Source organism: Perca flavescens, chromosome 3, assembly GCF_004354835.1.
Source record: "Perca flavescens isolate YP-PL-M2 chromosome 3, PFLA_1.0, whole genome shotgun sequence".
NCBI lineage: Eukaryota > Metazoa > Chordata > Actinopteri > Perciformes > Percidae > Perca > Perca flavescens.
Genome location: NC_041333.1, coordinates 20,245,708 through 20,258,066, shown reverse-complemented (window position 1 = coordinate 20,258,066; position 12,359 = coordinate 20,245,708). Strand labels below are relative to the sequence as shown.

General features: G+C 41.3%; 1 protein-coding gene across 2 annotated transcripts in view; it reads left to right on the top strand.

Annotated features, from left to right (window-relative positions):
• gria4a (glutamate receptor, ionotropic, AMPA 4a) overlaps positions 1-12,359 on the top strand; it is a 98,019-nt gene that overhangs the window by 35,387 nt on the left and 50,273 nt on the right. For both annotated transcript variants that reach the window (XM_028572852.1, XM_028572851.1), the window contains exons 3-7: positions 4,076-4,315; positions 7,466-7,518; positions 7,753-7,884; positions 10,409-10,462; positions 11,304-11,462. In XM_028572852.1, coding sequence (XP_028428653.1) covers positions 4,076-4,315; positions 7,466-7,518; positions 7,753-7,884; positions 10,409-10,462; positions 11,304-11,462 — 638 coding nt within the window. The remainder of the gene's footprint in view (positions 1-4,075; positions 4,316-7,465; positions 7,519-7,752; positions 7,885-10,408; positions 10,463-11,303; positions 11,463-12,359) is intronic.

The following is a 12,359-nucleotide window of genomic DNA, read 5'->3' as shown; positions in this document are numbered from 1 at the left end:
ATCTAATCTTGCAATCAATTATCCACTCTTTGCTTTTATCTGTAAAAATAAATCTGAAAAGTAAACCCATGCAATGCTGAAACACAAAAGAATCAGGAGCCTAGTTTCCTAGAGGTTAGGCCTACTACTGTAAATGTTTTAAAGGTGAAATGTCAGTGTAAGGTACGGTAGTTAATTATATGCTCATAAAATCTTATTATTGGCACCTTTCTTCACTCACTAGGTATCTCTGTGCTGCACTGTAGGTAGCCCCTGGCTGGCTTTTAAACTAGTTTGTATTCCTTATTTACTTAGGAGTTGTTTTGTCTTAGCCTTTACCTGCAGGTAATGAGAGCTCACTGTATTTTTACGGTGTTACTGTGGCTGTCTGGAGAATGTCTCTGCAATGTCTCTGCAGCGAGAGGGTTATTAAGACTAATGGGTAAGAAGCAACTGGAGCTTCAGGACCAAAAGTCTGAAAGTTGTTTGTTGGATGATGGGGCTCTATGTTTTTGTGTGTTAAAAATGTGTATAGTTAACTTTGTGTGTCGGTATCTGTGTGTGTGCTTGTTCTGTTGTGTGCTGTAGTGCAGTGACAGTTAAATCAGTAGCCGATTTATCTGTGAGCATACTGTTGTTGCTGTCATGTGAAATAGAAATAAGCGGCTGGTCTAGAGACAAGAGCACTATGTATAGAGAGGGGAAGAAAGAGGCAGGGAGGAGAGAAATATGGGAGACACATGGGAAACAATACCAGAGAAGCAAAGAGAGCTATGATATTTGTCTGTTTAGTGTTGTTTTTACTGTTTAGTAGTGGGCACATGATTGAGAGGTCTTTCTAAACGCACAGACACACAAATGAAATGAATCCTAGAGAGGCAGGGATAGCTGGCTGCAAAGGAGGATGCAAGGCTAATATGGCTTGATATACTGTATAGAGTAATGCAGGTAAATGAGGGTCGTTTTAAAAGGGATTTATGGAGAGGTCTGCACAGGAAAAGAGTGCTGTTTGACACAAACATATGGAGATGCTGAGAGAAGAAGCGAGGGGGAGGAAAGGAGAGGTAGAGGAAGTCCCGGGAGACCTATTGTGTCCTATGCTTTTACTGTGGTCATGATGCACCCTGCCACTGGTCCCCTCCTCTTATTACAGCTTTATGAAGCAAGCTTAGCACATATTTTATTACAATGACGCCACTGTCGGGCACATTCGAGCCTTGCGGCGGGGTAGTGGTGGTAGAGGAGGGGGTTGCAGAGACAAGCCCATGGAGGCGTACATGAGAAAGGGGAACATGGCAGAAAAAAGTTTGAAAGAGTCAAAAAGGCAAAGCCAGCATCAGATGGCATAGATAGAAAATAAGGGTATAAGTGAGTGAGGAGGTGAATGATAGGAGAGAAATACAGAGAGAGAGAGGATGAATGAAGAATGAGCTCTGGGCCTCTGTGTGTGTATGGTTGCAGATGTCTTGGTATTGTTTAAAAATAGAATGGTTAGGGATTAAGGCTATCAATATTTCCTTAAGTTTTGATGGAGACCTAGGAGGTGGGTGAAAAAGAAAGTATGCAGACGGATGTCACAAATTGCATCTAGGCCAGTAGTTTCAGTCAAGATTCAAAAGAAATTCATCAGTTGGCTTGGGAGCAAACTTTTACCCAGTATGTCACTTCACATGTGCAATGCTTTTTGTTTTTGTTCTGCTGCTTTTTCTATTTTTGTTCTGTTCCAAAAAACAGCTGATCCCAAAAACTCAAATTCATTTAAAAGCAAGGGAATGGCATTTACCATGACACTGCTGCCAAAGAAATTCAACTGGATGTTGATTCTCTTTTATCCTTAGACATTGTAAGGTCATCATTTCTTTCTGCCAAAAGCCATTTTTCTATCAGTAAGCTACCATTATGAATGAACTGCAAGTTTAATTTTCCCTGCATGTTTCAATCTGAATGTACGCAAACATCTTTTACCAAACTGTCTCTCGCTGTTTGCTTCAGTCCTTGTTATTTCGCTGTATTTTCACTGTTGTTGTTTTTTTATTTATTTAGATGAATGTTTGCTCCTATCTTAATTATGATGTCAACTTCAATGATTTAGTGTAAACATCATTGTGCATCCCAGGTACTAAACTGTCAAATATAGCACCTGTCATAGTTTATCACACACACACACAGAGTCTCATACCACCATATCTCCTGTTGCTATGTGCTCTGAAGTATCACATAAAACCTGAAAATGCCAAAAGAATCATCTTGGAAGGCACAAAGTTTGTTGACTTTGAGGGCACTATGACTCAGCTCCTGCTGAATGACGCATGCTACGTACGTAGTATGCTAGTTCCCTGAATTGAAGACATTTAGCTCCTGTCATAATCGGAGACTAAATCCCTGCCTTATCACCTCCTGGGTGCAGGGCCTCAGCTTTGTTTAATTGCCACAAGCCGAACCGTCAAAGCTGCATCCCCCTCAGTATTTACCCCCACTGAGGCTTATAGCTGATAATGGAATTACTCTGAGTCCCAGGAGTAGGGAGAGAGGGAGGAATAGAAAGAGGTGGCAGGCATAGAGAAAGAGAGGAGAGCAGACCAAGGAAAGTAGATGGTGGAAGCTGTGAGGGGCAGGATGGATGCAGTGTCCGCCTTGAAAACAGAATAAAGGTGAAAAGGTATGAGATGAAGTAATGCACAAGGATATCAAAAGAGGGAGGAAAGGTTACAAAGGGATGACCGACTGTTGCCAAACTGCAGTCTGCAATCTCCCTGTCTTACGGTTTACTCCAGTGTGACGTATTACAGGGTGAAGAGTGAATTATGACCCAGGATAGATCTCAGGCTCAAAACATGCCTGCCTGAAGGAATCTATCTGAAAGGATGAATGGGGCTAAAGAGAGAAAGGAGGAAGTGAAAGAAAAGGATGAAAGAAAAAGAAACAGTAAAGTGAAAAAAGAAAAAAATGAGTTGGCACACACTTTTAGTCACTTCAGTCACTGAATCCTTTCGGTTGATTGGCCAGAATATGCAGGACTCTCCAACTCACACACCCAAAAGCTTTTTCTGTGTGTGTGTGTGTGTGTGTGTGTGTGTGTGTGTGTGTGTGTGTGTGTGTGTGTGTGTGTGTGTGTGTGTGTGTGTGTGTGTGTGTGTGTGTGTGTGTGTGTGTGTGTTCAAACAGTTTTGGTCGAGCTGCACTGATGAACGACAAACCAAAGCAGAGGAGAGATTATTCTGAAAGCGAGATAGCGGAGGACGTCAGTGCTTTCACTCTCCTCTCTGTCACGGATCAAAGCTTCAGGGTGTTTGAAGACTGAGCTGCAGTGTTGTAGTGGAAAATGACTTCATATTTGAAGTGAGCTCATGGCTCGGTCAAGGGTTTTGTATCTGCGTGTATGTGCGTGCGTGCGTGGATGGATCTTAAGGATGTTAAACTCTAAGCAGGTGGGATTATTTGACTGTAATTTCCTTAACAATTGTATAAGCAGCCATGCCAGTTTTTGGCTGGTGGGAATGATTTTGTGCTGTTTTTTTTTTTTGTAAACCAGTCACATTTATGGATGCTCGCATCACTCTTTCATCAGCTTTTGTTTGTCGGTCAAATTAGGAGTGAGAAGGTATGGCTGACACAGGCTGAAGCTGTCGCTCATTAAAATGGTTGAGATGGGGCGCCCGGATAGCTCAGTTGGTAGAGCAGGCACCCATATATAGAGGTTTACTCCTCGACGCAGAGGGCCCGGGCTTTGCTGCATGTCATTCCCCCTCTTTCTCTCCCCTTTTATTTCTTCAGCTGTTTTGTCATTAAAGGCCTAAAAATGCCCCTCCCCCCAAAAAAATCTACCAACAATGGTTGAGATGTTTATCCAGATTCCAAAGTATGAATTGAATGTGTCTTTCTCCGTTCCATCTTCTTGTTTGCTCTTTTTCTACTCTGTCCATTTACAAAGCAATCAGAAACAGTGTCACTGAGTATACTCTGTATGTGTGTGTGTGTGTGTGTTTGTGTGTTTGTGTTTCCTAATTTTTCTCCACTTTTTTTTTTTTCCTTCTTCCATCTGGATCCGTCTCCAAAACTCCTTCCTCCCTCCTCTTCGCTTCCCCCCTCACATCAGTCTGTTCTCAGTATTCGAGGGGGGTCTTCGCCATCTTTGGCCTTTACGACAAGCGCTCGGTGAACACTCTGACGTCGTTCTGTGGGGCCCTGCACATCAGCCTAGTGACGCCCAGCTTCCCCACCGAAGGAGAAGGCCAGTTCACCCTGCAGCTCCGGCCGTCCATCAGAGGGGCTTTGTTGTCACTGTTGGACCACTACGACTGGAGCCGATTTGTCTTCCTCTACGACACAGACAGAGGTGAATGCACAATGGCAAATAGAGTTGGTGTTCCGAAGTTAAAAAGGTCACACAATTTGATAACCATAAACTTATTTTTACCTACAAATATTTGATTTTGTGTAGGGTTTTCAAATGGGTTTCCATATGGACAGGTATAAACATCCAGGGAAATCAACGATTCACTCAGTATAATTGCCTTGACATTGAAGATGATTGTTCCTATCATAATCTAAGTTAAAATAAGGCAAGATGAGCAAGACTGTCCTCCCCCAAAAGGCGCCCAAAAAAGTAGTTTGTTCAAGCAGCAGTTTCGTCTCATTAAGTTTATAGAGGCTCTTTTTAGTGGCTGTAGGAATTATGACGTGAGCAACGTAAGCAAATTCTGCGTAAGGGTGCCGGTTAGGGTGGTTGAAGGGTAAAACAAACACAGGTCTTTTACCCAAAAGATGGGTTTGTTTCCTGTTTGAAAATAAAAGTTTTAAAAAGAAAGAAAAACTTAACTTTAACTTAATGAAAAAACGGAACAATGTCACATTCACATTAGTCAGTTATGGAAGATTAAAACAGATTTCCAAATTAGTCTGGTTTCAAATACTTTTTTTGCATGAAGAATTATCCGTTAATAAAAATTAAACCCATTAATTTAGGGTTAGTTTGGAATGGCACACTGAGAACAAAATTCATGCTGTGTCATACTTTCCCGATGAAAGGATACAGCTGCAGAAACAAGGGTGTAATTTGGCACTTTTCAGACAGAAATTTTGGCCTCAGCTCTTGCAGTATTCACCTGCCTTCAAGCCTTTGAGCAGGCACAGCTGACGCCCTCGACCCCTAACCACTGTCAGGAGAATGCTTAGCACGTTATCTCTGTCTCACTCACACACACACACACACACACACACACACACAGACTAAGTCCCTGCCACAGGGAGAGAAACACAGGTCAAACATGACTCAGAGTCCCCAGACCATGGTATAGTGGTGTGTTAGGGAATCAGTGAGCTGCAGAATATGTGTATATGTGTGTGTGTGTGTGTGTGTGTGTGTGTGTGTGTGTGTGTGTGTGTGTGTGTGTGTGTGTGTGTGTGTGTGTGTGTGTGTGTGTGTGTGTGTGCGTGTCTCTCTCTGCCAGCCTCCCTCTGGTCCAGGTTGTCTGGCTTAGTACCCCAGAAGGAGCACAGGGAGAACAAGGAGGGACAAGGGGGTGCAGGAGGGACAGGTAAGGTGAGTCAAGCTGGTGAAGCAGCCAAAAAGAGAGAAAATAAGGAAAGAGGTGAGAGTGATGAGGACATAAACAAGGTGACAGGGGAAGAAACAGTATACACAGTAGCACATAACAGGAAGAGGGAGTGAGGATTGAGAGAAAGGAGGGAGAAATTGAGCGGAGGATGGATGCGTAGAGTTTGGGCTATGCTCACCCTTGACTTGGCCAAGGCAGGGCCCTTCATTATAGGCTCCCATCAGGCCCTGCTGCTGGTAATGTGCTGGAAAATGGGCAGTAACACTGTGATCTGTTTTATGCTCCCTGCTTTGCTCTGCTCCAAAGACAGCCTACTGACACATGCATACACACACACACACACACACACACACACAAACTGAAATCTCACACACAGAGTAGATGAATCTGTATACATCTGTGCATGCATTAGATGAATATAAATCCAATGGGAAACAACATAAACAAGTGTGAAAGCACAATCACACACTAGACTCCACACACACACACACACACACACACACAACCACCCCGTGATTACTGAGGCTTCAGATGTGCTTTTTCTTTTTCATCTCAAGCAGTAAATAGCTGCCTCCATAAAATTAGAAAAGAAACGGGTAACAGTTGGCACTGTTGCACTGCAGTGAGTGTGTGTGTGTGTGTGTCCTTTTGTGTTGTTGCGTCATGTCACTGTGTCCTGCAAATAAGTGCTGTGTGGGTCTGTAATTACCATTGTGTGCACAAATTTGACTTTGAGTGAATTTTGAGATATTTTCATTTTATTTCCCACAATAAACATTTTAGCTCAGAGCACAGTTAACAACATATTTGGAGGTTTGATAGAGATTACAACGATCATTATGATAAAAAATGCAGTGGCTGTGTGCCAATATTGTAAAGGATTATTATTGTGATATTGAGTTGTCTCTCATTATTGTTATTTTTCCACTTGTTATGACCAATCTAGACAGCTGTTTAATGTAATATACCTTAATTTATTATCGCTTGTGTTGCCACCTGCTGCTCATGGGATCATATTAACTTTGAAACTCATCTAATATCACGCCAAGAGGCATATTCAACCTATTCAAACCTGCACTCCATCATTGTGTAGAAAAAGAACTTTCCTTTCTGATGTTTTTTTTCCAGGCTATAAAATTGATTAACTGATTTGGCAGCGTGTTCTCAGATGAGTTGCATTTGAATCAAAGTTCACCACTGAATAAGAAATGAGTAGTTTTAATGAAATGTCTCTATTGTTTTGGCACATAACTCTTTGTCCTGATAAGCTTTCTGGGCTGGTTGATAATGTGACATTCAAGAGAAGACTGTTGCTGTTAAGTGCTAAGCGCTATACAAGACAAGACATTAGAGTGTTTCTTTGGTAAAACTGATTATTATGCTGGAAAGTATAAAATACTTTGCAAAATATATTACTCCACGTCCCAAGTACAGCTTCTACCTAGTATAGGGCTGGGTATTGTTAAAAAATGTTCAATACTGGTACCAATACCAATACTAATAGCTTGACTTTGATACCGGTACCTGAACGATTCTTTTTTTGATACCAATTTTATTAAATCAATTTTATCAAAAATAAATTACAACATTACACATTACGGCGCAAACATTTTCATCTATTTTTCAGCTCCTACTACGTGAGCCCAATCTCTGTGCGTAACATAGAGTTTTGCCTGCGTGTCTCTACAACGTGTAATATTAGACAGCCAATCATCAGCATTATTAGATCTTGGTAGAAGCATGCTACATGCTTATTGGCTCACTGGCAATGATGATTTGCTTGAATGACGAGACATTTTTGTTACTTGATACTAAGGAGGCAATTCGGTCGGTGCCTAAAAAGTATCGAATTTGGTACCCAGCCCTAACCCAGTACAGCTTTAATTCTGTCTTTCTTCCTTTTCCTTCCCTTACTCCCTGTTGTCTAGGTTATGCAATACTGCAGGCAATTATGGAGAGAGCGGGGCAGAACGGATGGCAGGTCAGGACACACACAAATACACACATTTCTGGAAACCGGCCAGCAATACACATTCAGGATCTCATGAAGCATACTGTACATACAGTGCATGCGCGTAATTACACTATTGTTTTTGTTGTTAATCTTTCAAACACAATTTGTTAACTTGCTTGTGGTTTGTATGCATGACCTTATACCTACATGCTGTTTGTGTCTGTATACTTATGCACATTTCTTGTATGTATGTTAACCCAGGTGAGTGCTATCTGTGTGGAGAGCTTCAATGAGGCAGCATACCGCCGACTGTTAGAGGACCTGGACCGACGTCAGGAGAGAAAATATGTAATTGACCTGGAGCCTGAGAGACTGCAGAGCATCCTCGAACAGGTTATATTATTATATATTATATTATACTGCTAACCAAAGTTTCTTTGCACTCGCAACAATAAAGCTGCTTTACACAATTTTACACAACAAGAGTAGTAATCAGAGAATAATTGTGGCATGTAACCCAACCTCACCATATTTAGAAATAATAGCAGAAATGTTTTTTAGCAGAAATTATATTATTTATGCTCACAATTTATTGTATACAGCCTAATTGGTAGAATGGGGAAAAAAATGAAAAAACAACTAATTAAGTAATACTTAACTAACTACTGAGCTTACTACAGGCACAGAATGATATTTGACACTGATCTGGAACCTGAAGGACCCTGCAGCATTTTAGATCATGAGATACTGCTTTAGGTTTTATTGTGGCACTGTTATTATCATTGAGATTACTACAGACGGGGCAGAGATTACATCACTGACCTGAACTTAACAGCACTTACCACTTAATTATGAGGTACAAACACACCACAATTACACACTATTACCACCTAAAACCACAAGCAACATAGCACAGAGTAAGCTTTTTTTTGTAAAGTGATTAAAACCAGAACCTTTTTAACAATTCAAATAAAAGTGTTATATTGCCGATAGTATCCCATTGTTTTTCCCCCACTGTATTACTGGTGTCTGTCTGCCTGCTGTCTCTTTCACTCAGCTAGTTACAACAACACTCCTTATGCTTTCTGACATCTGGAGAGAAAACAAGATTTGATTTTTTTCCCCTGGAGTTCATAATGTGGAGTGAAAAATGTGACTTCCCCCAACAGCTACATCAGTGTATGATTGCAGTAAACACACCATACTGTCCACTCTACACACACACAAACACACACATACACACAGGAAAACATACAGTATGTGAAGGCACACACTCTGACACCTTATGCTTGTCCAAGTTTATTAGATTATCTGTCTTGCTTGATGGTTTAGCTCTGACAGGTGGCGCAGATGTGTGTGTGTCTGAGTCTGTCTGTGTGTGTGACCTTTGACTCAGGTTTCAGTGTAACATCTCATTGATTCTGCCACCTGTCATCAAATCTGATCCTGTGTCTGCACATCTGACAAATTCAGTGACATACACACAGCTAAGCACTCGTGCTCATGCACAAATACATAACCCACACACACGCATGCTTATCTGTAAATATACATACAGCGCATAATACACATGCTCATACAGCTACACACACACAACACACACACACACACACACACACACACACACACACACACACACACACACACACACACACACACAGTAGCAGCATCCCAGACAGATAGCCAGACACACAGTTTCTTAGTTGGCTTTTGTGGTGAGTGAATAGAAAGACAGAGACACACACCAGTGTATACTTAGACAGGCATACAGACACAAACACACACTGCCGACAAAGTGGGCTCTGCGGTGCTGGCATTGGCAAGCACCCCTGCTCTGAGACAGAGACTGCTCTGTTTGACTGCTCCTGCCAGCTGTGTGTGTGTGTGTGTGTGTGTGTGTGTGTGTGTGTGTGTGTGTGCGTGTGCGTGCGTGTGCATAGCTGTTGATAATGTGGATGAGAGAGATACAAAAAAAGTGAGCAATTTAGTAATTAAGTTAGGCACCATGTTAGAAAAAAGATGCTTCCCCTCCTTTGTCAAAAATCTCACAATGCGCCATATTTTACTCCATCCCACTGTACACATATAACAACAGATGACAGAAAACATTACAGATTTCAATTTTGTGCAGAATTACACTTTTGACACTACTGTGCCAAACCGTCAGCCCTTCAATCTCACACAAATACACCACACAGACAATAAATAGTCATATCTGTTCACTGGCAACATGCATTGACTATACGTGAAGTGAAAAGAACATCGTAGACTGGATTTTGTGGTTTTAGTTGCCTGAATTTAACCACATCTTAATCAGGCTTTACTTGCAATAAGTTGATGTTGTAGGGAAAGCTGAAAAACGTAATATATCTGCTAAAAATGTAGTCAAAAACATTTTTTTAATATGCATGTGTTGTCTGTCTTCTGAAATTACATTTCCTTTGTAAGAAAGGGTTGCCTCTTGTGCAGACTGTTGGATCTTGGCACCTATATTTACAGGTTGCAGGGATTTTTAAATGAAATTGGACTAGATAGGTTAACACAGCCCTAACCTAGAAAACACATTCTGAAGCTCTTTAAATGTTTCAAATGGATGCAGACTCTGAGCAGCATGGCACAGAGCACAAGTGAAGTCCTCACAGGCTCATCATGCTTTTAATCAGTACAAGAATATAACCACAGCCACAGATGGGAGGGAGTCCCCTTTATTTGTGTTTTTACACCCCTGCCCTGCTCCCTAAAACTAAATTAAACCAACTGGAACATCTCTTGCCAGTTAATTCAATGATTCATACGGGAATTGAGAATTCTACATGACCCCTGTTTTGACACACTACATGCATTGCCAATATATAGCAAATAAATGATGTATTCTCTGTCTCTCTCTCTCTCTCTCTCTCTATGTTTTCCTTTCTAGGCTGTCAGCGTGGGGAAACATGTAAAGGGTTACCATTACATCATAGCAAACCTGGTAAGAAGTCTTAATGGCATTGCTTGCCGTTGGCTGTTATTTTGCGACATGTTTAGTAGAATGTTTGTGTGATGTCTTGTTTTAATAGCACACATGACAGTCATTATTTTTTAATATTTCAAAGAAACAAGACTAAATAGATTATTTGGTAAAAAGACACACAAAGTTATTAAGATAATTTCTTAAATTATTAGAATCAGCCATGACACACAATCTGTCTTTTAAGCCAACATTATGAGACATGTTTTACTTACCCCTATTTTGACATTCAGCTTGTCCCAAAGTTGTTCTTTTGCTGTTTATTAGCAGAAAAAGCAAGCCATGTTTGCCAGTTACACTTTGATCTTTTAATATTCCCACCAAGGTGCCATTTTACTTCAGAATTAATACATTTGTCCTCCTTAACAAAGTCAGAGCTGCAGGTAGCTGCCAGAACTCATGTCAGTATATGAAGTATTGCTTCAACCTTAATCCCTAAAATCTTTTCCACAGCAGTTCTCTCTGGGACGGTGCAAAGGGGGCCAGTGAGCTCAGGTCAAGCTAGATAGACATTTAGCAATTAGCATCCATCAACCCAGGATAACCCTCACATGTCTTTCCTCTTTACCTCTCCCAAATGGAACCCTCTCCACGACCACTTCACTATGAAGTGTCACTAAGCTCTGGTAGCCACTCCATATTGTGTAGGGGTAGAAATAATCAGATAAGGAGTATGTGGAGTATGATTCGTCAGGAGAAGTTCCACACACTGTGTCGGAGGGTTTTGTATTCCACTTCCACTCTGTTCTTTCAGTGCTTGCATCATCCCTCATTTCACCTTTTCTTTCCATCTTTCTCTTAGGGATTTAAGGATATATCTCTGGAGAGGTTCATGCATGGCGGGGCCAATGTGACTGGTTTCCAGCTGGTGGACTTCAGCAAGCCCATCATTATTAAACTGATGCAGCGCTGGAACAAACTGGATCAGAGAGAGTACCCTGGATCTGAAACCCCACCCAAGGTGATACAAATATGCTGTCCCATCCTTAAATATAAGAATTGGAAAGAGTTGCCACTACCCTAACAAATGTAAGTTGAAATATGTGCAATAGCGGGTTTTGTTATGGAAATGTCTTTCCCTATAGCAGCCCTTATTGTACCTCGGCTACTTTATACAGGAAACAAAAATGCAGAACTATACTCTACTCTTACAAATTAAACAAAAGTTCTTTTGCCACCACCTTTAGGGGTGGTGGCATTGGTTTGCAAATATTCTTCGTACCTTAAATTCCCTACAGAAGCCAAATGTACAGCTTCCTTATGCACATCACACGGGGATATGGTACAGCTTCTTAGCCAATCGGAGTGTGACCTCAGGATGTGGGAAAGGTGAATTGGGTGATCCTCCTATGATTGACATACATACATTCCTCTATGATTCTGTGATTTAGTGTTAAGGTTAACAACGTGAAGCATGCTTCAGACTTCCCTTTCACGTCTGTCCTGCATGATATTCCTTCATGATATCTCAGTCACCTTTTACCTCTTTCTTTTTCCTTCCCCTTGTTTCCAGTTCCGTATCCAACTGCACAATTGCATCCCTTGTATATGTGTGTCATTGTCACTCTTATTGTATATCCCTTTTCCTCTTTCCATTCACCATACTCAATGTGTTTTTTTCCTCTTACTACCAGTGTCCATTCCACTGTCACATTAGTGTTCCCTTCATTTAGTCTCTCCCACTCCCCCTTCCTTTCTGTCTCTGTCTTTGTCCCTCTCTCCTCCCTCAGCACACCTCTATTGACCGGGTTTTGACCTGCAGCCAATTGCATCTGATTTGTGCATATATTAACTGGAAATATGTCCACCTACCCTAAATACATCATCCTGCAGCTATCTGTCCTTTCCTCTTTGGCTC